This window comes from Sander lucioperca, chromosome 2 (genome assembly GCF_008315115.2).
Source record: "Sander lucioperca isolate FBNREF2018 chromosome 2, SLUC_FBN_1.2, whole genome shotgun sequence".
Lineage (NCBI taxonomy): Eukaryota > Metazoa > Chordata > Actinopteri > Perciformes > Percidae > Sander > Sander lucioperca.
Genome location: NC_050174.1, coordinates 25,130,726 through 25,157,061, shown reverse-complemented (window position 1 = coordinate 25,157,061; position 26,336 = coordinate 25,130,726). Strand labels below are relative to the sequence as shown.

General features: G+C 42.5%; 2 protein-coding genes and 1 long non-coding RNA gene across 6 annotated transcripts in view; 2 read left to right on the top strand and 1 right to left on the bottom strand.

Moving 5' to 3' along the window:
• gnb1l (guanine nucleotide binding protein (G protein), beta polypeptide 1-like) overlaps positions 1-6,263 on the top strand; it is a 30,921-nt gene extending 24,658 nt beyond the window's left edge. For both annotated transcript variants that reach the window (XM_031300567.2, XM_035995394.1), the window contains exon 7: positions 5,840-6,263. In XM_031300567.2, coding sequence (XP_031156427.1) covers positions 5,840-6,118 — 279 coding nt within the window. In that variant the 3' untranslated portion in view covers positions 6,119-6,263. The remainder of the gene's footprint in view (positions 1-5,839) is intronic.
• An 842-nt stretch (positions 6,264-7,105) lies between these two features.
• Positions 7,106-7,552, top strand: LOC116050480. The gene is made up of 2 exons (XR_004105100.2): positions 7,106-7,329; positions 7,407-7,552. It is a non-coding gene; the product is annotated as an uncharacterized LOC116050480 (long non-coding RNA).
• Positions 7,553-14,674: 7,122 nt separating this feature from the next.
• Positions 14,675-26,136, bottom strand: tbx1 (T-box transcription factor 1). Of its 3 annotated transcripts, none has more exons than XM_031300570.2 (8): positions 25,459-26,130; positions 23,877-24,267; positions 21,133-21,234; positions 20,510-20,681; positions 18,539-18,694; positions 16,949-17,016; positions 16,246-16,346; positions 14,675-15,709 (listed from the first exon to the last, which is right to left on the bottom strand). In XM_031300570.2, exons 1-8 carry the CDS (start codon positions 25,640-25,642, stop codon positions 15,324-15,326), a joined length of 1,560 nt encoding a protein of 519 aa, XP_031156430.1. In that variant the 5' UTR covers positions 25,643-26,130; the 3' UTR covers positions 14,675-15,323. The 3 variants fall into 3 exon arrangements, with proteins under 3 accessions (XP_031156430.1, XP_031156432.1, XP_031156431.1); XM_031300572.2 differs by having other exon boundaries at positions 15,324-15,709; positions 23,877-24,216; positions 25,459-26,136; XM_031300571.2 differs by lacking the exon at positions 25,459-26,130 and having other exon boundaries at positions 15,324-15,709; positions 23,877-25,195.
• Positions 26,137-26,336: the final 200 nt, after the last annotated feature.

Below are 26,336 nucleotides of genomic sequence, written 5' to 3'. Positions count from 1 at the left end.
TACAATATTAATGGTGGAGATGGGCAGAGAGGAGAGTTGCCTTTCTCTAGGCTCTCTTGGAAAACATCAGGGACCGAAGAGGAAGAGGCTCAGTAGGGCTCCGGGGGGCCATAAATCAGCTGCTGGTTACACAGCGTTGGCAGGGCCAGGGGCCAAGGGCCGGGCTGGGGCTGTCACTCCAGACTCAAACCACCCACACGCATACACACTGACACATAGTCACACATTAGGTCTGGATAATATTTATAGTTTTGGATTTTAAGAAAACACGTCACAAAAATAGGAACATTTAGGTATACTTTCATTTAGCAAGTTAAAAAACAATTAATACAAGATTCCTCTTGACTGGGATATTATTGAAATGCATACTTACCTTTTAAAAATACACACACACACACACACACACACACACACACACACACACACACACACACACACACACGCAAAAATAAAAACTATGCACTACAGCCCCTGCCAGAGCATCTTCTGCCACACCAAAAGAGACACATCAGCTTTGTACCATAATTCATTTTACATAACAGCCAATGCTTTAGAGACTTAACGCCTCATTTGAAGCTATATTTTCTCTTGATTTCATGAGCAAAAGGGAATGCTCCCATTCTGTAGCCAACCCCCATGAATCTGAACAGAAAGGAACCTGAGGCTGATATAGTACACTCCTGCACAGTGAAGGAGTATTATTCTTTCCTAGGCTTTTTACAAATGAATGCTCGAATTAGAAATATTTGCAAAGCCCCATTTTTTTTCACCCCGAAAATGTGTCTAGAAAAACACTACGAAGGATTTGATTCAATATACCAAAAACAGGAGGAGAGTGGTTATTTGGTTTATTTTGCTCAAGCAACAAAATATTGATTCAGCATGGAATCCAGGATGAGGATGACAGGAAAAAAGCACAAGGAGAGGGAAAAGATCCAACAGGGGCTTTTAAATTATCCCGAAGTGCAGCTCAGTGTGACGTCCAGACAGCTATCCTCAGTTCTTCCCACAAAAGTATTTTTGTGAGGCAGCAGTAAGGGGGCGGGGGGACCTGCCGGGTGGCGGACCCGGGCCCCGGGTCCTGACGGACGACCCGTGAGAGGTAATAAAAATATCAAAACCTCGGAGGCCCCTTAACCAAACAAAAAACACATCTGCAGTAAAGGGAACAGTAGTTCACAGTGGGAGGCTGCAATAAAGGCTGAGGAGGCTATAAGTGCCACAGCATCCCACTTCCCGCAAATTACCCCTGCGATACCTTTGAATGTAGTGGAACTGGCTGGCAAGGAAGATAGATGCTTTTTGTGGAAACTGGATGTGACACAACACAGTGCCGTTATGATTTAGTGAAGCCAAAGGGCTGTGAAGTGAGCTTATCAAGCACAGACAGATAGCCTCAGGAATGGAGGTTAATGTATTACACATGGCTCCCAGAGGCCTTTATCTGCTCTTTGACCTGGCTAGGCTGATATCCTTTCATAGAAATGAGGCATCACCATCAGACTTTTTTATCCCCTCCTTTTCCTGCTAGCGTACATTTTTGGGAATGTGCCGAGGTGAGATTATGAGGGTGTGGGTGTTAGGGTTTACAAGCTGTTAAGCCAGATGGACATATATTTAGGCGTCCACTCAAATGTATTGACAAGTGCAGTGACGTGTTCCTCCAGGAGAAAGAAAAAGGCCGAGGCCGCGGACTGGAGAAAGAGAAAGCAGGTATAGACAGAGGAAGATTAGCAGTGTAAATCAAGCGTGGCTGACAGCAAGCTCTTTCGGAGACTGATGACAGTTCTCTACAGGTGGAACTCCTGACCCTCATCATCACTACAATGTCTCACATACATATCCCCTCAGTAGTCTCTTACATGGGGTCTTCTGTGACTTCTTGCATCCGTCAGCCAATCCTAAAATGACCTGACATATGATTCAGGTCATACCAGGCCCAACCACAGACTGCTGTTGGACTGATGTACAGTATGCATGAGTTGCTGTCATAAAAAATTATGGCTCTCTTTTTTTGAGCACCCGCCCCCACCTCTCTCTTGTCTCTTTTCTGAATGGGACTGCTCGCCTGTTTGACGCGTCCATCTCCTGTCAGACAGAGCCAAGCTCTGACAGGCAAGGTGACAAAAGGCTGTAATCTCTCCGCTGCCGAGTGTGATTCAGGGACAGGGTGTGTCAGAAATACCTGCGAAAAAGCCTCCCAGCTGCTAGGCTCGAGTGAGTGAGCGATGATGGGACGTTTCAGTAGATGAGCGTGAACGCCAAGATCCGTGCCAAGACTGAGGGGGGAGCGACGGGGAGAAAAGTGGAGCGGGGCTTGAGTGAGACCTGCCAAGTGGACGCTCCTTTTGAACGTCTCCTCTGTCGTTGAGATGCTACAAAAGAGGATCCCGAAGTGTGAGTTTGTGTTGGATCTGTCGTAGGCAACAAAAAGTGTAATGGGCCCAGCTGCTGAGCAGAGCTGGTAGCCTCCTGACAGCTGAGAAAGCTGGCGTTTAGACAGTGTGTGTGTGTGTGCGTGCGTGCGTGTGTGTGTGTGTGCATGCGTGTTTGTGTGTGGTAACACAGGCCAGGACGGAGTGTTCAAACAAAAAAAATGATGAAGCCCATAGACGGAATCTGTCTATGATGAGATAGTAAGGAAGCAAGGGGAAGACAAATGGGGTGTCAAATAAAACGAGCCAAGACTCCCCGGTTAGAGCCAGTGGATTTCATTACAGATGTAGGCCTGGTTAATGGCAGCGCTTAAGTCAGCAGCGCTTTCCTTTGGTATTCATTCAGCAGTGGTGTGGCCCGACGGCAAGAACAACAATGCTGCTGCTGGAGAACATGGAATTAAAGTGACAATTTAGACTATTTCCTTTTTAAGAACAAAGAAGAGTTATCCTAACATTGAGAAGTAATGTATTCATGGGCTGCAACTAATTTGCATATCCATTAACCTGCTATAGTCTATAAAATCATTGTTTTTATTTCCCCCCCCAGAGCCAAAGGTGACAACTTCAGATTGCTTGTTTTGTCTCACCGACAGTCCAAAATAGGAAATACGCCTAAACGTCTAAATGGTAAATATGTAGCTTAGCACAAAGACTGAGAACAGGGAAACGGGTAGCCTGGCTGTGTCCAAAATGTCAAACTATTTCTTTAGAAAATTATGAAAATGGTTAATCATTTAAAATTGTTCATCTTTTCTGTCAATCAACTAATTGATCGTCTCATCGTTCCAGCTCGAATGCCATTATACTATACCCTAAACAAACTGTATTTCTTGTGCTGCAGTGTTAATCAAGACATTGTCAGAAGCTGCATTTAACCAGAACTACTAGTTCTAAGTCAGGCAGAAACCAGTGTTTCCTCTATGTTGATTTGACCGTGGCGGCCCCCCACAGCAACATTTCTGCCCCCCACGCTATCAGAAATAGGGCTGCATTGTTAGAGTGCATGTCGGAGAATTTCGCGGACACGCGCTTCACACCGCGAGCTGGCACGCACGTCGCATTCGGACCTGCCCCCACTGCTAAAAAAAATCCTAAAGGAAACACTGCAGAACCTGAAATGTATTTTTATGATTGATTTAATCAGTTGATTAATTATGCGATTCATTTACTGCTGCTGGACCAAGACCTCTCTCACTCTCAAAGTTCGCAGTTTTGTGGGTACGGTAAATGTTTCTATGGTAACAGCGCGTTGGACCAATCAGAGACTGTTGCGCTTAGGATTGTGGGTAGTGTAGTTTTTCTCCATAAGATTGCGGATAAAACATGTTTTTCTTAGAACAAGGTTGATTTCATACAGACTTCTAGCTTCTACAGGAGCAGAAACTTTTCGTTTCCCAACCACGTAGCTCGTGGTCAGTCTACCTCGGATGGTTTAGACATTATGGGATGGTTTAGACATTATGGCTGATAATCTAAATCCTTATGGAGAAAGGGACTGTTGACCGGAAATTCTGATTCCCTACTCTGCGTTCCGGAAGCAGGAATTGTGACATAGGACTATTGCAGATTCCAATTTTCTAGGTGATCCAAAAGCTATTCCATTTATTATGAATGATATAAAACAGAATAAAGCAGCACAACCGTTGATAAATGACTTGAAACAATCAATTCAATTTACATATTTGCTGGTGATTACCTTCCTGTTGATCCACTTAATCAATTAATCAACTAATCGTTTCAGCACTATTGCTGTCAAGCACCGCTGCCACATGACATCCCAGAGTAAACACTGCTCACTGGCAGCCTAGGAACCAGCATAGCTGCACATGAGCACCATTCACCATTTCTTTTTCTCACCACTTTTCGTTCTACTTTCTCAGACTGTAGAAAGTCAAAACAATTCGCCAGCCTGCCCTGCTGAATGACCATCGCTACATCATTAGCCACTTGCTGCTTACATTTGACCCTTTTAATGAAACAAATGCCTTTTCCTGACACAAACTATGGGAAGCAAAACAAACAAAAACAGACACTTAAACCCATCATTATCAGGCCTCTAATGCAAACCAGATGGAGAGAGGTAGGGGCATACCAACTTCTTGAGGTAATAACAAAGCTCCGAACAATCTTTCACCCCCCTGGGTTTCTTTGTATCAGCGTATCTGGCTTGTTTGGTCTCAGCCACCCTTTTTTTAATGCACTAGTGGTACCAGCGATGATGGTTTGCCCCAAAAATAAAAATAAATCACATATCTGCCCGTTCTGAACTTAGATTTCTCGCTCTGTTTTGATCAATGGCATTCCTCCCTGCTTTCTCTCTCTCTCTCTCTCTCTCTCTCTCTCTCCCTCTCCCTCTCCCCCTTGCATTCCACTTTATCCACTTGGGCTATGAGTACCTGGCTTATATCTTCCACATGCAGCTCGTGGATGGTTCCTGCCCGGAACAGGAGCATGCAGATAAATTCTCCACCGTCTCCTCCCATCCAAGGCCATTAGTCTCCCTAGACACAGCTTATGAAGTCAATTATACGCTGTCCAGTTTGATTTTTAGCTCCCACATCCAGATGTTTGTGTCCCATCTACAGGTCCAGCAGAGATCCCATAGCCCGCAGGAAGAGCACGTTCGCTCCCCAGGAATGCCCACCACGGCAGGCCCTTTAGATAGTGATCCTAGCCGCCATTCGTTATAATATGTCAGAATGTTGCCCCTTTTAGAGCGATTGATGCAGTCCTTGGACACTGTAGATCACAGGGAGAGGGAGCTGTGGCTAATCATTAGCAGGCAGACGTTACAACAGTGTATTTATCGGGTCTCTTCTCCCGCTGACCAGACCTTTCAGTGTGAAAGTAATTCATCAGAGGCGCCTAAAGCAACAAGGCCTCTGCAAACAAGCATTTCAGCGTGAGATGGTCTCTCTCTCTCTCTCTCTCTCTTTTTCTTGCAAACTGTGACAAAGGAACCTCAAGCCCCGCTTCCAGAACAGGCCTCCCTAACTCTAAACCAAATAGTGGGACGCAGAGAGATCTGCTCGCGGCCCTCGTGCCGTAATGTTTTATGGCCGATGATTGAGTCCCAGGAGTCTCCAGCCACATTCAACAGACATCCAGCCTCACACTTGGACCTCAGTCATCAGATCAGCTGATAGTCTCTCCCTGTAGGTGTTTGGGTTGGCCTCAGTTTCCTAGACGGCAGTGATAAATCGACGTACTGACCCAATTAGTTTGTCTGATTATTTTTGTCTCCTTATTTGCATGAACAATTGGTTCATTTGGTTTTGGGTTTCTCTTACAATTACCACAAAGAAACTGCTACTCTGTGTTTGTAATACGTGTACAAGTGTCTAATGGTTCTAACCTGCAAAGACCTGCTAATATCCTTTTTCCTCTTTGTGGTTTTTCAGCTCCAGGAGTGTGTGACGCTGGTCAACCCTGGAGTTTCCCAGCTGTGTATCAGGGGGGACGGTAAGCTTCTGGCATCAGCGGGCTGGGACCATCGAGTGCGGGTATTCGGCTGGAAGAAGCTGCGCCCACTGGCAGTGCTTCAGTACCACACCGACATGGTGCTAAGTGTGGCCTTCTCTGACCACCAGGACCCCAGGCAAAGACTGCTGGCTGCTGGATCCAAGGACCAGCGGATCAGCCTGTGGTCAATATACAACGAGGGAGCGGACACTAGCTGAGCCTCTGAACCTGGGAGGATATTTGGACTTTTAAGCAGTACTTTCTGTTGATGTTGGTTTGACCCCAAATGGTGTCAGCAGCCAATAATTCAGCAATAGTCCAGTGTAATGGTTTGATAACTGGATAAACGGACTGCGTATATTATGTTTAGCTATACTTGTCTCTTTAATTTTGAGCTCCTGCATTGATGTCGTCCTCTAGCTCAAGCGTTATTGACGGGTGGAAGCAAAGCCCATGAATAACAATGGCTAATTCGTTGTTTTGTCATGAATCATGTCATTGCATGCGGCCGGTTTCCGCCTTCTGACTAGAGGTGTTGAAATGAATCATTGCATTGATGCATTGCGATGCGGACCTGGACGATTCTGCATCGATGCAGTGACAGACCATAATCGATCACAGCCTACTGATGGTACTTGTTGATTTTCCAGTTGCTGCTTTTTTGAAATTATTTTTTTTGATTTCTTTATTTAAAAGGGACAACGCACATTAATCAAGATGAGTACAGAGTCCAACATGTAAATGTGCCAGATTTACATACAGGCTAATTTTCATCTGCAGTCCCTAGCAGCTGGCTTAAAACAACAGATACGCTACAACAATACAGCAAATACACATAAAACAAGAAAGACATAGGCATAGACAAGTAAAATGACACAACCACTATTCCAGATTATGACAACTGGCAGGTTGATGGCATGAGAAAAACATAACACAAGTATCATACACAGTAGACACAGGTAAAAGTGCATAGACACACATTAGAACGCATCAACAACACATAAGCACACGCAGACACACTACTGTAGCGATAAAGACAAACATTCAATTTAGTTTTTGCCTTTTGTCTGCTGTGTTCGGACTCCGCTACATATAGGAAGTGTCTTTTTTAAGACCAGATACAATAAAAAGGGTAGTTCATATATATATCTATATATATATATATATATATATCTATATCTCTCTCTCTCTCTATATATATATATCTCTATCTGACTGCTTGAATTTGTTGATGAAAACCACGTGTAGCAATAAATAATCATTTTGAAGATTGGACGCATCGTGGTGCATTGTGATGCTTTGTGATATCGAATTGATTTGAATCGTTATCAGACCAGTTCAGATTCGCACCCCTAGTTCTGCACACCCATACAATAATAATGTGACACCCATACTGCCCCTGCTCAGTTGTTGACATTCCTTAAAAATAGTAGCGTCTGCATAGAAGCTGAGTTCAACTTCAGTGACATCTGGATCTATCGCCCTGGTGAATGATGCAATAATGAGGTAATGGAAAAAAAAATGAGAAAGTTACTTATAAGTATAGCGGGTGGTTACTGACGTGTCCTCATTTTGTCCATGTCGATATGATTTGAAGCTCATCCTACACAACCAGCCCCATCTGTTTCTTAAAGTGCTCATATTCTGCTTTTTGGCTTTTTCCCTTTCCTTTATTGTGTTATATATCTTTTTTGTGCACATTATAGGTTTACAAAGTGAAAAAGCCCGAAGTCCACCCCAAAGGGACTTACCATCTCCAACAGAAAACACTGTTCACAAACTGCTCCAAACAGCTCTATTGTAGTCCAGCCTTTACTTCAGAGACAAACGTGGTCACTTTGGAACACACGTTATAATGCTCGCCTAGCTGCTAGCATGGCACGCCCTCATACTCTGCTTCTGACTGGCTAGTAGTCCTTACCTAGGTACTGTCAGGGCACGCCCTCATACTCTGCTTCTGACTGGCTAGTAGTCCTTACCTAGGTACTGTCAGGGCACGCCCTCATACTCTGCTTCTGACTGGCTAGTAGTCCTTACCTAGCTACTGCGCATGTGCGACTCCCAACAAAGATGGAACAGAAGTGAGATGTCTCACTCTGTAGCTAAAACAGAGAGCTCAACACACAGGGTGAAAAGAGGAGCTGCAGCAATGTGCAGTACAACAAAAATATGGTGTTTACTGAAAATTAAACCACATAAACCTATTCTGGTACAACCTCTAAATACAATTATGAACCTGAAATGAGCATAATATGAGCACTTTAATTGGCTAATGTGACTAACATTAGGTTTAACACTGCGTCCTGCTACAGGATTCATGAAAATACACACGGGTCAACCATGCCGCTTAGCATAATCTCACTTGAATAAGGATTGGTGTTTGAAATCTACCTGAACTAATTTTATTCAGTCCTCATATCAACTAAAATGACAGAAGTAACTTCATGAGTAGCTCAAGTTTACCGACTCATCGTACGATTCTTTCCTCAACAAATCAATTGCCATTTCTCAAAGTGTCTACAGTTTGAGAAATGTAGACAGAAATAACAGAAAAATATCTATACCTATAACAGAAATATAGAGGTCAATATAATAAAGGAACTGCAAAGCCTTGTTAACTCTGGGTTTGGTACTTTTTTGTGTTTTTACACAGCATGTGTCTGGCATAAATTGTCTTTAAGATCTCCTTAAAATGTGAGGCTAGTTGAAATATCTGATACGTTTCAAATAGTTCATTAGGCACTTGCTGACTTTTTCAGCCCACTGTTTGCCGAAGCCTTTTGTGATGCTCGGTGCAGCTTAGCGATTGTGTTGACTTATCTAATAGGAGATTTGCTCCAGTGGACCTGAATTTGAGGTGTACGATGCACCTGAGCAGACTATGTAATCTTGTGTTGTTATTCTAGCAGGTCTTAGCTTAACACACAGGCCCCTCCAGCCTAACCTAGGCTGTATTTGTCAAACAAGGTTAATCACAGCACGGACATGAAGAACACAGGGCTGTTGGTTTAGTGGAGGTGCTGATCTGCAGATGCTCTCCTCGGTCAGCATTATCTGTTTATGAGCTGATCTTCAATTTCTTAACAAGTATAACTCCCCTTTGTTAATTGAAAAGAAAGGAAAAAGTAGAAATCTTCTTTAATGTTACCATCAACCTGAAGAATTTCAAATAAGAAAATAAAGGTGTTTCGATATCCTCTGTAAGAGGAATTGGCTGCATTTGCATTTTAAAATAAGACAACTGTTAACGTCTACATTTTCTTCTTCGCGTGTAATTCTAAATACAGATGTCTTTTTAAGAAACAGACATTTGTCATGAACAAGGCCAAGGGTCTTGTTTGGAAGTTCCAGAGAAAATAGAGAGGTGTTGTTTTTCTGTCCACTGTCTCTAATAATATCTCTGTGAGTCAATGAGCAGCATGGGAGCTCATGTGTTAGAACTCTGGGCCCAGGGGCCAGGGGCTTCAAACACTTGGCGTTCTGCTTCATAAAGGCTTTGTCTCCTGGGATGACTACAAGTTGAGAAGCTCCTCATGCTGTACAGGAAAGGCCTGAGAAATCAAAGAGCCAGACGAGCATAATGGCCATGAATCATTAGTGAACAGAGGAAAGACAAGGTCATTTGCTAGACAAGCTGCCTTGCCGTGACGCTACTGTCATTGGAAAAAAAGTATGTAACTGCAGCTTTAGTTGGCTTAATTGCTTAAAAAAACATGGAATAGGAACTTTTTTCAAGTGCCTGGTTATAATGACATGTTTCCCTTGTTCCCCGCAGCAGAGCTCCATCCATACCTTTTGTGCCTGACCCCACTGGTGACATCTTGCATTCATAACAGCTTCCTTACTCTCCTGTTGGCTTTGAACAAACACTGGAGGTGGCGTGGGCCAGCTTCCGTCCATTCTCTGATAAATCAAATGCTGGGTCCATTGGTGCAGATGTCTGCTGAATGGAGCAGACAGCAACCCACCGGCCTTAGAAGAGCCTGGTGGGGTGGACCTCATAAATCACTTCATAATGGATCATTTAGGAAGTCAATAAATGGACAGGGAGTCTGCACAATAGGCCCTGAGCTTCACTTATCACCTAACGTGTGTCTTCCTTGGCCATGGGGGTCAGAGGTCAGCCTGGCGTTGGGATAGGACATAATTGTGTGTGTGTGTGTGTGTGTGTGTGTGTGTGAGTCACTCCTTGAACCTTTGATTGTAGTTGATACCGTGAATTCGATACCAGTTACTGAACGATACTTTTTTCAATATCAATTTTAGAAAATCCATTTTCACAAAAAGATTACGGTACAAATTGTATTTTTCAGTCAGCCCCTTTACACTTATGTGACGCACACTGTAGTCAAGCCTCTCAAAATGCAACACACACATTCACACACACACACACACACACACACACACACAAGCCCTGTTTCTGTGCGTAACGTAGTGTTTTTCCTGCATGCCTCTACGACATGTAACACTAGACAGCCAATCACCAGCATTATTAGACTATTATTAGACCCTGAAGCTGATGAGATTGACTTCTTACGTATTTCAATTTGGTATTGAATGACAAGGCATTTTTTCCAAACTCAAAACAATGGAAGCAGTTCGGTTGGGGCCTAAAAGTATGGAGGTTTGGTACCCAGCCCTAAAGACGTCACACTGAGCCTGATTATTTAGAAAACATAAATGGTGAAAAAGAATGTTTTGGAAAAAATAATCCCTTCTGTATTAGCCAACACCAATGTTCCGCCTCACGGTTGAGTTGGTTTTATTTATTTTTTTCAAATGTGACTTAATACAGATGTATCAAGGCTCTAGCCCAGTGGTGGGGATGTGTTTTGATGTTCTGCATAAAATGTCCGTCAGCAGCCTCATGCACACCATAAACCATCGTACCTTTTGTATTAGCCTAGTTGAGAGGCCATTGGGGATGTGAAACACGTGTTCTGTTGTTTAGCTGGAGGACTCTGATTGGTTTACCTTGCTTGTTTTGAATAACTGTCCCCAGATACGGCAGGCAGGGAGGCGAGGCGAGGCAGCAGAAATGTACACAGAGGTGAAGCGAACGAATCGAGACCCTGATAGGCCTGTCACAACAGATGTTCCAGATGCAGCTGAGTGTCAAAGGATGCCTCGGGTCGCATTAGCATCCATCCTCTGCCTCTTCATACTTCACTGGCAAATCCTTGGCACCGTTTTCTCCTGGAGCCTGAGACATCTGGGCACACAAATGTAACTGGACCTAAGCAGGTTGCTCTGTTCCTCTGTGTGAAATGAAGGATACATTGAAATATTGTGCTTGAAAATGGCCTAGGCCTGTTGAAAGCATGCCGGAGCCTATTAAGGTGCATGTGTAGAAAAGTAATGTGGAAAAAAGTTGCCAATACAGGCACCATACTGACTATATTAGTTGGTATTAAGCTGCAATTCATTATAATTCCTCCAGTAGGCGCAATTTCTCTGACTGCCACTTTGCAGAAAATCACTTCACTTATTTAGTTCGCAAAGGATTTAAAGTATCTGTAATCTTAGCATGTTAAACTATCTTTTAAAAAAAACTTAATTCAGTAAAACAAAGCTTCATTAAGGTACTAATGACAAAAAACCTCCTGTGTTCCCTATTTGTATAGGCTCCTACAGGTCCCTGCAGACTGTAGGGCAGGGTTACAAAATGAGGGTGGCCTCAGGCTTCAATGTCAAGGCTCCCCAGACTGATGCATACTACACAAAGGACAGTCCAGTTATTAAGAGTGCAACATATGCAGAACATTTTCATTGCTGGATAGGGTTTGAAAAAAATTGTTGAACTGTTGAAGTTGCAGTGGTGAGATGTCTCAAGTAAATTTACTCCAGTACTGTACGTAACTACAAATCTGAAATACTTGAGTATTACATTTAATGCTACTTTACACTTCAATTCAGAGGCATATGTTGTAATTTAGTTTGTTTTCTTTACAGATTAGGATTTTACATGCAAAATGGGTTTATTAAAAATAATGCCTTGGTATAGATTAAACTACCCAACAGTAAGATATATAAAGTAGTTAGGTCTGCCTTGACCAGCTACAACAGTGAGAAGCAGCGTAGTGACTCTGATAATAATCCAATAATATAGCCTAATAATACTGGCAGGGACCATTTTTCTGAATTAAGAGTACTTATACTGTAAATAATAATTATGATGGAGCATTTTTATGTTGCAGTATTGCTGTTTTTACTCAAGTAAAGGATCTCAATGCTTCCTCCACAACTGCTTAATTGTTGCCTGTGCTTTGTTAACTGACTTTTATTAGAAAGGTTTTCTTGCTTTGCTAGTTGGATCCTCAGTGGTCCAATAGAGCAGGGGGTCCTCAGAGTCAAGGCAGGGGGGGCCTCCAAATGATTGTCCATTTTTGAACGTTTTTTCCAAAATTAAAAAGTCTTAGCATGAATCCAACATAGTATTAGCAAATACAAATCCCCACTGCTTACTGGCCTATGGTAAGGTAGTCACTAAGGCCATCCATAGAAACAGTATAGCCTAAGGATTCACTGTGCCACATGTATGTTTAACATTAAAACAAGATTTATAAATCCATGTGAACAATTATTAGGCTATTTTAATAGTTTAAAAAGTATAAAAGTTTAAAAGTATAAAGGCTTTAGGCTGCCCTACACGTTATTGTATGCAACTTCATTTTATACAATATATGTAGGCTAGTAGGGGGTCCCTGCTCCTCTCTTTCAGTAAGGGTTTAAAAAACGTTTAAGTCCCCTGCTATAGAAGGTATTAAAGCATTTAAACCTATAGTTTACCTTTTAGCAGGATTGGCCTTCCTTTTGATCTTTAGTATCTTGGTGGAAATTATGGGGCCCATGATAATTTGTATGACATGTATTAAATTACTGAAAATACAACTGATGCATGGTAGTTTCCTTATTGCGATCCATGACAGTTATCCTTATTTATATATAAGCTACTAAATACGACGTGAATTAGCAGTGTCATTGATGTTGTGAAACCTATAATTAGTCCGCATATCGCCTTTTGACCCTTCTACCCACACCACCACGAGCCCCGGCGGTGCGGGGATACACCACTATCGTCTCGCGGTGCTTCTGGGCTTCCGACTTGCTGCTCCCCAGCACCTGCAGCTGCAGGCCGGCGTCGGTCCACCGCAGGCGGCTTCCTGACCAGACTACACAGGGACATGGAATATTCCATTGAACCGGCTGTGTGGGCGAGTCTACAACATTATTGAAAACATTTATATTTGTATTAGCCTATTCGTTAGCTTAATAATGACTCGACGTGAGAAAAAAAACATTTGACTGCCTGATAGCTTGTTAGCGTAAAATAGCAAACCAGGCAATGAAATGCACAATGAAGAATTAGCCTACTAAAATTATAAATATAATAGGCTACACTACACTATGATAATCCCTCTGAGCTTTAAATAAATTGACACAAAACGGAGGATTAGGCTAATTGTATGTAGCCCCAATAAGGCTAAATAGCTACATTAGCATAGCTAGACCTTCCAGGCTTTCTTCAAACGAATTGTTAAAACGTCCTTATTGGCTTCATAATAGCCACATAGCCGCCTATATACGGCATATCTGTCATAATACAGTTCCATTGTAAAGTAAAAGCTTAAGTGCCCGCCCAAACAAACAAAAACACTCTACAACCAATTAGTCAGCGTTTAAATGAAATGGAAACGTTATTTAACCTTTGACACCTTTACAAGCCATTAAACAGTCAGAGGTCAGGCGGCCTCGGGCATCCTTTCCCCTGCTCTCTGCTCTCTGCTCTCTGCTCTCTGCTCTATGGCAGCTGGCTTCAAGGAAAAAAATACACTATTGAAATGACTCATTAGGCTACGTTTCCCTTTGTTTTTCGTGACAGGCACAAATCCCAAAGCAGCCCCAACGATATTAACCTTGACAACAAAGCATTCCTCACAGGACTTCAAATAGAAGATGGAAATGGCTGCACAGATAGGAGACGGGTGACATTCTTAAAATATCACCCAACTGTCCCATTAAATATGACCAATGATATCCTTTGGGGAGAGGGAAATGTATTTTAGTTTGGATGACATGATAGATTCTTCTTTTCTTGGCAGTAGCCTATATTTTTGAAAACTTGTGAATTCAAATAGCCTAAATATTTTTTTACCAAAATATTTGCACAATAGTTTATTAATAAATGTATATTACATGTCCAATAAGTTGTATAATATTGTAATTACTTAAAATTATTATTATCCCCTAATGGGTTAATTAAGCACTCAGATTTCTTTTATGAGAACATTTTTTTATTCGCTGCAGTAATACATAATACCTCTTGCTGCGGATTTTATTCATAAATCAGTAAAAGACTTTAACAGAACATTGCAGTCTGTACTGTAATGTGACAACAGCTAATTCCAGTGGATCAAAACTAAGAGGGAAGTGTGTGTGGAAGTATAGGAAGTATGGTTGATGAGTGCATTTAGATTATGCTTTTTCTCATAGAACCAGGTGCAGATTTCAACATTGTAACTATAGTGCAGTCTAATGTTTAGACAGCCCCCAAGTCCTGACTTCCAATGACTGCAGGAGCAGCGGACAGCTCAACCCGATTCAACAGGGCAAATCCGGTCGGAGAAACCACAACGATGCTATCAGTGAGGTAAGCTTTTTTTCTTTCTTTCTTTGTATCCCTCCCCCTTCAGCAGTGCAACAGCAGACAGAGCTTTGAATGGAAGATCTGCTCAAAGACAGTTTTTTTTTTAATGAATTACAAGAATTTAATGTTTATTTTACAGATACAGAACAGTCATTCTGCTTCATTTATTTACTTTGAATTGCTGCAAGTCAGTGCCATGGTACAAGCTTCTTAGAGCAGCTCAAGATGTTCACAACGTTTCAAAATCAAATCTTGTGTTTTTTTTTATTTTTTTATTCCTCAAACAAAAACATTTGGATGTGTTTCGACACCCTCTCTGATGAGCTCAACATGCAAACATCTCGTCTACCTAGAAGGTTGATGGACTATATAACATATGGCTTTTTTGAAAGCAATAAAAACAAGGCAAATCAAAAAGTGCATCAAAAAAAAAAAAAAAAAAAATCAATTCCAGTCTGTGATCAAAGGTATTGTCTGTGTTACGGAGAGGTCTGTCCTGTCTCCTCTGTTTGCTGGCTCAATGTCTGCACCGCTCGGGTAAAAGGTGTGGAGCTATTGCCATTTGGGTTCAAAGACTCGGAGCAGGTGCCCGTGCTTAACGGCAAGATGTATTTCCTTTAAATAAATACGGCAGGGTTTATCCAGCAGAGTTTCAGCCCGTGAACGCACCCCACAGGTTGCGTAAGCCATCAATAAGACAGGACTGTGTTGCCTTTTCCTGCCAGTTTCCATTCCCACAGTGCTGAGCGCCATTAGTCCCCGGTGGACAGTAGCCATTATCTGGGCCCGTAGTCATAGTTAGAGGGGCCACTGGTGGCTGAGTACATGTTAGCTGTGGCTGGGTTCATGTGGTGGTGGTGGTACGTGTGTCCTCTGATACTGGGTAAAGGATAGGGCGACGGCCTGGTCTTGGCTCCCAGGTAGTGTTCGTAGGTGGTGGGGTACTTGTAAGGGTGGTGGTGCAGGGTGTCTGGGGGTAGAGTGTGGGGGTCTGCGCGGAGATCGTGTGGAGGGCTGGGTCGCCCACTGGTGAGTGAGACGCCGTGGAGGCCTCCCGGGACGGGCAAGGCGGGGCTGAGGACCCGGGACATCAGTTGGTGAGCTGGGTCGGCGTGTATGGGCGTGCAGCTGGGGTCTCGCTCGTACTCCCGCCTGCTGTCCTCTGTGCAAGAAGAGACATGAGAAGAGTCAGGGCTAGCCAATATGTGGTGCATACTTTGTAGCAGCAGGTTATGTATATTTTCCTTAATAGTGCACGCGTGTATTCAGTTCTGTTCTCCAAACTACAGTTTGCTCATTCTTATTCCCTTATTCCACGTTTTTGAGTTGAAGCCAGGAGCAGTTTGATATACAGTATAATACATTCTCATTTCACAATTGTAATACCTCCAAAAATTCCAAGTTTTCATTGCAGGTTTTACCATATTAAAAAACTGTGTTCAGTTATATAAAAGTATAAGAACCTCTATTATGTCGGCAGTGGGTGAAACTGACTGGCTGATATTTGATGTTTAATTAAAAGCCAGTATTGGCCTGATACTGTGAATGCACCACTGTTCTTAACTTAAGGATAAAAAAATGAAGAGGTAAAATATGCCAAGAAAACAGTACAACTAGCTGAATAACTTGATGTGACTGTGTTTCATGTTTGATAGAAGGCATGGGTTTCTGAAATGAAACAAAGAGCGAGCTGCAGACCTTTCTCTGTGCCGTTCTGCTGAGGGGGAGATGACATTGGGTTTCTTGTTCTGGCAAAGGCACTCATTATTGGCAGAGAGCCTGGCCTGTGATTCCTGGGCCTAGAGCAGAGAGAATGGATTCAGTTACATACTCATTTAATGAATTTCCAAGGCACAATTTCTTTATTATATATTAAAATGACAAATGAACATTTTAAAAGTGTACACCGTTGTGTGTAATGATCATTTACACATTAACGGGCCCCGAAATTAAAAGTGAATGAAATGTATAGCCACCTATTTACATGACTCAAATTGGCCTGTTGTATAAAATAATCAAAAAGTCCCATAAACGTAAGTGTAATCGGTTCACTTAATACTCTTAAGAAAAAAACATTTTCAGAGCTGGATGAGCAGCATTTGAAATACATATTTGCATTGAGCCTGATTGGCCAGATGGGTGGGGTTTACTCTATTGTTACAATGACAGAAAAGTGTGGTTGATTGACTTTCAAACAATATCCAGTGATTTCTAAATCTAATGGCGCTCATTGTGGTTTTTTTTTTACGAGGCACACTTCACCCATCTGATACATGTGTCAGATAAGACAAATGGCAAAACTATTTTTGGCAAATGCTCTCTGGCTCTGTTGTAAAAAAAAATGTTTACACCACGTGGAAACACGCCAATAAGACTGTGTTGTTTAAGTGTAAACACTTACCAGTCCTCTGGATCACAGTCCCTGAAGCCCTTTGCAAAGGGATTGCTGGCTATCTTCAGCTGTGTGATCTGAAATTCAGAGCACAGAACATTAATTAAACCTCAGCCCTGCATGCTATAGTCATACACAGTATCATTTTCATTTCCATAAGGCATTGCATTTGATTTCTAGAAAGGACAGCAGCGATAGAGAGCTGATGGACTGAAAGTTTTAGATGAAAAAAATCCCTTACGTTTGGAAGACATAAAAAACAAAAATCACATTTCAACACACTGCTGCCTTTAATAAAAACATGTAAGTACACAGGTGCAGGTGTGTTCAGAGCTACAGCATCATGTCCATTCAATGTTATTTAAAACAAGTGAATTCATATAACTGCCAGTTACTGTAATGGAGAGCTTATATTGTTGCGCAGTAGACTATTTCTGAACTCTTTTGTGACATTTACAGCTGCACAGTATCTCATTTGTAGATTCCCATACAAGCACAGCAGTCCTAATTATAAATTATTCATAATCATAACTTCTTGTAGGACTATAGTTTCTCACCATCACCAACACCATAATATTTCAACGTTTCAAATTGAATTCTGCCAATTTGTGTCATTCTTTCCCCACATTTCATGAGTCACATAATAAATTACCAGCTGTGACTGCAAACTGCAGCTGTACGGTGCCTGTGTGGCTCAACCCCTGGTCCAGCTGCGGCCTTTCTGTGTGCTCCTAATTGCTCCTTATTAGTTAGGATGGGTTAAATGCAGAGGATACATTCCTTGTATGTGTAAAATGTCTTTAGCAAAATAAATAAAAAATATAGCCTATTAAAAAAATATATTGAATATATATATATTATAACTGTAGCCATCGGGGCTTGGAGTGTTTCTGTCACATTTCACATCAAATAGAACATAAGAGTTATTTCATTCCCTATAACGCACCGACTCTTCACTGTGCAAGGGCTTAAAGTTTTCAGGCGCCATGCCTGAATTCAGGCATAGAGCAGTCTAACATTTATATACTTGATTCAATACATTGTGCACATTTCCTTCAGGGCAGCATTTCAGACTCACAAATGGTTTCTTGCTTTAACCCGTGACTGTGACTTGTAAACGGCTGATAGGACCCGAATTTGATTCTAATGTTTCACTCGTTACGAGTCGCTCCGAATAACCGCTGACTGCACTGATGTGTAAATCTAAACCGACGCCGAGCCTGATGGGAAACAGAGTAGGGGGACGACGCAGAGAAGGGAAGCGCAGAGCAAAGGCAACATTTACGCGCAGAAAGCGCGCACTGGGAGAGACACAGCTGATTTAATCGTTGATGCTTTTGCACAATGTAGCGCGGCAATCACAACAAAAACAGACTGATTTTTTTTTTAATCTTCATTTATGGAATAATATTTGAATTTAACGTGGCCTTTTTGTAGGCCTACCCTGTGGTAATATGTCCTCGTGGTAGCCTATAACGGTATGCTTTAACACATTTATGTGTTCCAGCCTATATGGCTTTAGAATCAGGTCCCATCCTGCGGTTAGTTTCTGAACAGCACACACATACAGGTCATAAAGGTCCATCAAAGGCTTCTTACCCGGTGGTTCTGGTAGGCCGTGACCGCTGTGAAGCGCGTTTCCTCAAAAACAAAGGTTTTATAATTCTCCTCGGCATATTTCTCGCTGTCTTTGCGGGGGTCCACGTAAACCACGTGGAACCTGGGCTGGTAGCGGTGCATGGAGTTCAGAATGATCTGTAAAAACCAGAGGATATCATATCAAGTTAGAATGCAATACTGCACAGAAGGATCGGAGGCTTTTAACTCCACAAGTCCGACTATTTTCGATCGCCTATAGTTTTATTATTGGGCTATAATAGGCCTGAATATGAATAACATTGAGCGAATGAACAAATAGTCCTAAATCCATTCAGCCTTCATCTATCCACGAGATATCATTCAGAATCAGAAATCAGAATCAGAAAGATATCATTGAGGGGCGACCCTCATTTATAATGTCATCGAGTCAGATTAAAAACACAAATACAGAACAACACAGAAAGTGCGATCATAAGACATATAGAAAGACAATAAAACATTCAGAATTGGAACAAAAAACAGATTTGATAAATAAATTGGTATAATAGGGAATGCAGAAGAAAATTCAAGCATGTAAAGCTGTTAAAAGTAGAAGTTTGCAGGTTCTAAATTGTCCAAGATGCACAATTGAGTTGGTTTGGAGAAAGTGCTGTAATTTGTTCCAGGAGTCGGGTGCACTGAGACCGAGCTCGTGAAATAATGGTCGGATCAAATAAAATAATGGATCTTATAGACCAAACGAGATAGCCTAGTTTGGTGACATATAATAAAATATCGTATTTAGGCGGCGGCCTAGTAAATATTAAAACCATGTCAACAATCTCTAAGGTAGGCCTACGTATTTGTAGATATGCAGTTTAGTGCAGAAATAACCTGGCGCTCGTGTTTAATGTGCCGTGTGATTCGAGCCGTGTGCAACTGTGATATTTATCTAAATATACATAAAATCCACCTGACTGGATATTTTGTCAGCGCGTCACGATCCTGACGATCACGAAACCGTCTGGATATGTCCCCCCTTTCCATCCGGCACCAGCAGTCCTAATACGTCTCAGCCCTTCTTTTTTTTCAATATTTGCTCAAATACATAGCCACAGAACTCGAAACTCTCCAGTTTTTTCTTTCTGATTACACAACCGACGCACTGACACAGAAACACTCCGACAGAGTGGAACATCAAGCGGGAAGGGCTGAGACCATTTCCAGAGGTGAAATATTCCACTCCATTGCCGTCATTTTTTGGAGTAAAGCCTGATGTACACTGCCATTTTTATAGATTGAAAGTAGACTTTTGTAAACATCTAAACTCTGAGTCAACATAAGGTTTGTTAATGTTAAACCACGTGTAGGCCTAACCAATCAGCTTCTCCTGAACGGTAACAAGCTTTCTGTTGGGACTTATTGCGTCTAAATAAGTTAATGCACTTTATAGTATTCCTGACCCCTAGCTGTATATTTTTACTAAATTATGTAACCATCCGGTTGTCTTCGGGTCAAATTTGACCCGTTTTCAAAAAGTTTCTATATGAGAACATTTGGGTTATCTTCCAATCAAATTACCAAAAAATAATGACGTGGATGGTTCCTTACAAACCATGCACAAGTAAAATAAATGATCTGTTCACTACTCTCATTGAATGTGACATTTGAAGAAAAAGATAAAAGAACGTTAAAAAAGAAGTGACAAAAAATTTCGGAGAAAAATCTTCAGAAAATGCCAAAAAAAAGGCAACAGAAACGTTAGGGGAAAAGCAAAAAAAAAAAAAAAAAATGATAATTTTAAATTTGGTCCCAGAAAAACAAAAAACGCATGGTCGACTGGAAGACAACACAAGGGTTAAGCCGATTCCTGTCCTCTGTCGCTTCATAACACTTCTAATTTAGTAAAATTAGTTGGATTAAATTAAAATTAAATCCAACTAGTTTGTGTCGCGCATGCCTTTGTTTCCGGTCGTGTCGGCCTATACTCACATGGCCGTTGTCATCCAACAGGTTGTTGGTGAGTTTGAGTTTATCGAAGGAGACGATCTGCTTCATCCACTGAGCGCCTTTGGCCGGAGAGTCCGGGTGGTAGTGGACCCTGCCCGGTGTGGCGGGGTCAGCTTTACCGGCAACCAGCCACGATGAGCTGTGGAAAGCATACCTGCAAGACCGAGAGAGAGAGAGAGAGAGAGAGAGAGAGAGAGAGAGAGAGAGAGAGAGAGAGAGAGAGAGAGAGAGAGAAGTCCATTAGACACAAGGTTGCGATTGTCCGACATCATTTGCGCAAACAAAAGTCCATTCACACAAACTAATGCTTTATAAGAATAATTACAGTATACCTCGCGAAAAAGGGAAAATATGACATATCTCGGCCATACATCGGTGCAATTATTTATACACGTTCTAGTCTAAATATGTAGCCTATACTAACATGTATTCATGAATCCGTGCATATATGTATGTATTGCATCTATTGATAGGCTACCTTAGTTTCTTTTGCTTTGATTTCAACACTGTTGTGCAGCTCAGTAAAAATAAGTCTCCGGGCTAGTACAGTCCTGTAGCGACAGATGTGTGTTGCAGTTGTCTAAAGACATCAAAAAAAAAGTTACCTGTAGCGTTTGTCGTCTACAGGCAAGAAGTCCATCAGGAGCATGTAGTCTGCCATGGGATCCATCCCAAATATTTTCACTTGGAAAGTTGGAAACATTCTCCTGGTTAAGAACAAAAACACAGTAGGCGAGTGTTACATCTAGGCTTTAAAATGGTTGTTATTACTGCTTTCATGGGAGCACAAATAGTTTTTAAGTATACTTTTTTAAAACTGGATCATGTGTGTGCGCACGGTGGTGTTCAGCTGTTTGAGTTAGGCCCTTGTGTAAGTCGTCAGGCCAACAAAATAATTTGCCAAAGTATTTTTTTTTTAAAGCCAGAATGTTTGCAGAGAGACATGCAGCTCCAGGCCTACAGAGCTTCTTTTGGCCCGAGATGGAGGCAACATTAAGGAGACAGAAGCTTCGAGCTATTGGACGTGACGCTATTCAGTCCGTGCGTAACCAGATAAATCTCTCCTTCATCTCAATATCTGAATGGAGATTTGGGTTTGTTGCCTTTTTTTAGCTCCACTTTTGTAGCTTCTGGCAAGAGCTTCAACTTTTCTGTTTTGATGACTTCCAGACACACGGAGTCCCCCCACACACACACACACACACACACACACACAGTGGAAATACTGACACGCGCGCAGATGGGTGTTATTTGGGTATAGGCGAGATGTGGCACTAATCGAGTTCAGTTTTAAATTTAAACTTTTAATCATCCGGATCGAGGGGAACATCCAGAATTGTATTTGTATGAAGAAAATAATTATGGGGAACATTTCGAGGCAGTGCTTTTTGCGTGCTGATAATATATTAGTGACCTCTTATTAACAATCACTTCTCTGCTTTAGTCGTCCCCAGAAATTTGGATTGAATCACTTTTGGAAGTTTTGCTGGATATTTTGGTTTTTATAGATGCAGCGGCTCGGTCAGCGCCCGTGCCCACAACCATTTCTTTTCCTACTCCGCCATAGGCTATCCATGCAGGGCAGATCCATATCCCCCGTGAATTTAGGTTGGAAGTTGAGTAATCCGCCGAGTCAGTGAAAGGGCTCCTAAAAATCAACGCTCAATTAACGTCAGTGTTGTGGCTAGGTGAGGCTGAAGGAGCTTCTAAAGTGCTCTGCTGCAGATCTCCTTTCTCCTGCCAGACAGCGGAGCGGGGGAACTCAACCCTCACTTTCAGGATTAAATCAATTATGTCGTGTCTCTTTAAGTTAGCCTATAATACCGGAACAACTCGGGACGGCATTTGGAGACGCTTTACGCGCCATATTTATTGGTTGAAAAATAATAGTAGGCCTGCTGAATATTAGTGTACCATTTTATTGGCTCTCAACAAGGGTCAGAGGTCAACGCTGGTAAGAATGTTGTCCTCCCTACAGATTCAAGCAGTCGACAGGATAAATGATACATTTTCAAATAATAAATAGCCCCTCTAATTTTTTCCTAAAAATAGGGAATTAGAAAGGCAAAATCGAACAATCAGATTCTTTAAATGGCCATATTCTGTTTTTTAATAATCAATCAATAACCAAATCAAAACCAGATTGTTGTGCTCATGCAATATACATGTATCCAAAAATATATTTTGTGTGACTGAAGAGGAAAGTGAAAGAAGCAGACAGACACGCCTGTAATGCGGGAATAAGAAAAAGTAAAAAGTAGGAAACACGTGTCGAGGCCCGAATAAAAACAAGAGCGCAGCACTGTAATCGGCTTGATCTCCGCTCACACAAAGACTCTTACAGGCCGTAATGTTCCGTAGCCTTTAACAGCGGTGCGTAAAACAGGCAGACGGCGAAGGAAAGCAGCCGAGAGCCTCGGTTATCCTTATTGGTTCTATAAAACGCAGCAAGGTCACATCAACATGGTGTTTACAGCTGACGGGCACACACACACACACACACACACACACACACACACACACACACACACACACACACACACACACACACACACACACACACACACACACAACCAGATGTACAAGACACACAAAACATCTCCAGCAGCAGGCATGAATTCTCCCCTGCACAGCTTTAAATTAAATATATTTTGGTCCGTTTAATTCAGTTTAATTCAGAACGCATTTTAGAGCTTTATGTGCAAAAATCAAGGTGATGATTTTGTTAACTGTTACAATGTAATACAGTTTTACCAGGCTGGACCCCAAAAGTCATTTGAAGTTAGAAAAACAAGTTGAATAGCGAATAGGGGGAAAAATCTCCAGAAGACAAAAAAGTAGGTCTACTTTATTGTTTCATAAAACTCTTTTATCCTCATCTGGTGTGCACTATGACTATTTGCAAACAGGGTTCAAAATGAGCACCATTTACCAGCCAGATGCTGGTAAAATATATGCAAGTGGCTGGTAGATTTGCTTCACTTGTCAGCCCAAGAACAATGGTAATCTATTAAGTGGCTGGTAACATTAAGTGGCTGGTAACATTTCAACATTTAGCTGGCTGGTAACATTTCAACATTTAGTATCCATTTGGCTTTGGGACGAAAAAGTTATATATATATATATAAAATAAAACGACTACATCGAAATATATATATCCTGCATATCTTGTTTGCGTCATCAGCATTGATGCTCAAAAATGTTCACATTTTATAAACAAAACGTCTTTTGATGCTATGGTTCATACTTTAGGCAGGATATCGAGTAATATTTTCTATAAAGCATCTATAAAGCATACTCTGTCATTGCATAAGAAGGAGAATTATAACTTTGTATCATTTGTGCTCACCTGCCAGCCTTGGTAACGATCATCTCCGTGCCCAGCTGATTAAATTCGTCCCATAAAGCTTTCATCTCCAGCTGGACGTTAATGTTGGCCACTTTGGGGTTCTTCTTCACTATGGTTTTGCCGTTCGGCGTGGAGTTGGCGGACGACGAGGAGCAGTTGGGAGTCCCGCTGTCACTCGGCGGGGCCTGGCCCGGGTTAGAGCCCGGGTAGTTGTAGTTGTGCTGTGCGGCCGGGCAGGGCTCGAAGTGGGACTCATGTTGGCTGTAGGGGTCCCCGGGGGACGGAGAGAGGTGGTAGCCCCCCGGCGTGTTGAGGCTGCTCAGGCTGCTCGTCGTAAAGGCTGCAACATCGCAAAAATGGGACAGCTGCGTCAGCCACGGACTGGATATGGCTGAAATCATCCCAAAAAAACTGGATTTACTAAATAAGGCCTGCACTTCAAGTCGGTTATAACACAGATGGTACAAAAATACAGAAGCGCGATTCAGTGATCTCCAGATGTCACGCACAAATGCACCCCTTTCGGTTTTAAAGTTTCCGTCTGGGCTGCTCAATAATCCCTGAGGTTGCATCCACTGGCAGCATGCTACAGTCTGCCTGATCTAAAACCACCGTCCGAATAGTGACCAAATGTTTCCAAAAAACTGCCGTGCTTCGCGTAGAATCTCTGAACTATTCGCAAAAAAACCCCCAAAAAAAACACCCGAGCTTGGAGTGCGTGTGAATGAGTTTTTGCTTTGGATCGATTGCGCTCCGATCGAGCGGCCTCTGTTGTGCGCTGCTGCAGTGTGTTACACTGCAACCCAGTCTCGTCTCTTATCTGACGCAGAGGGCCTCCCCTTTGCGATAAAACCGGTTCTTATTTCTATTTAGATAAGGAACTGCAGGTAATGTGCCTTTTCCTCGCCTTGGGACGGGACTGATTGACAGAGAAGTGCGCCCCCTTTTAATGGGCTTTCCGGCACCCATTTAACTTTTGGATAAGGGTATCGCCCACATCACCCCCGTTAGCAAACAATAGAGGATCTGGCCGGCAGAGTGGAGTGTAAACGGTTTACAAGGTAAACACACATTGATTTGCATGAACAAACAAACAAACAAACAGGCAGCAGGTGACTGTTGCTTTCTCTTTGTGGGACAAATAGATCTATGGAATGGATATACACCTCCCCTGTCCGACCTGGATATTATGGTCTGTTTTTACCATTACGCACAGGGTGCCCGTAAACCTTCCTCTTGGCTTCGTTTTTAATGTATGTGATCCTGTCCACGAATTAAAGTTGACTTTTTGGACAACGCTTTGGGGTTTTGGAATAGGAGACCCACTCTGGTTGCTTTGTATGCAGACTTCTCTTCCGACTGAATTTGCATTATTTTCCATAGTGGGCCAACTGTTTCAGAATTTATATATATATATATATATATTTTACAATCATTCAAGTATTCAAACAACGCACCCGTGTGGTTTGCTTTAAACTGTGCGTTTTGAAAATGTCGATTAACCGAGCAGATGCATTACGGGTGTAATTTCAGAGAAGTGTATACATGCTACAGCAGCTCTATGGCCAACAAAGTGATTTACCTTCCATTTCCCGGGTGACAGTGCTGTAGTGCATTTTAAAGGAGCTGTGGTTGTGCGGGTCTGGCTTGTCCAGGCCGGTGCTCTGTTTGTCAAACGCTGCGTTTCCTGCTTGCTCTGCAGCCGAAATCAGAGAGGCAATACTGAAAGCATTTGCCTTTGGAGAGAGGGGACCGCCGTCGTCCATAAGCAGGGGATCGAGTCGCGAAAAGCCGTCCCTCCTCCGCTTTCCAACCGCGCAGAAAGCAGGAGAAGGCTGCGCACAATGGAGAGGAACATGCGCCAAAATGGGGTTTTTCACATTCCGCCACCGGCGCTCCGTGGGTGCGAGAGTCTAGGGGTAGACTGGTCTCTTAAAGTATTCCCACGGCTGTTGTGAAGACGCGAAAAAAGCTCCCCGGTGCTCAGATTCAGTTGATGAACCCCTAAACACGTCCTTGTGTCAAAACATAGTTCATCCGCGGAGAATAGGGAGAGAGCTTCCCTCGTTTCTCCTACGGTCGGTGGCGGGGTGGTGTCATCTGAGTCCTGCCTTGAGGAGAAGCGACTACTGCTCCGAGAATGTCAAAAGTGAGCGAGATCCACGCCTCCCATACACCACTATAGGAAAAAAAAAGTGTCTGCACGCTGCACTGGATGTTTTATTTCAATAAGACCGTGTCAGTCATTTGAATTCAACTCCAACGTCATTGCAATGTCCGGCTTCAAAGTTCGCCACTTTTCCAGTAAATTACGGGCCTATGTATGCCTTTGCATAGTTCAGCTGTCCAAGCCCAGATAAAGCTGCTCCTGCCCCGAGTTTGCCTGGAACACCATGGGGGCTGCGGTGCCAGAGTTCACTCTGAAAATGTAGTTTTCCTTTAAACATGGTTGGGAAAAAA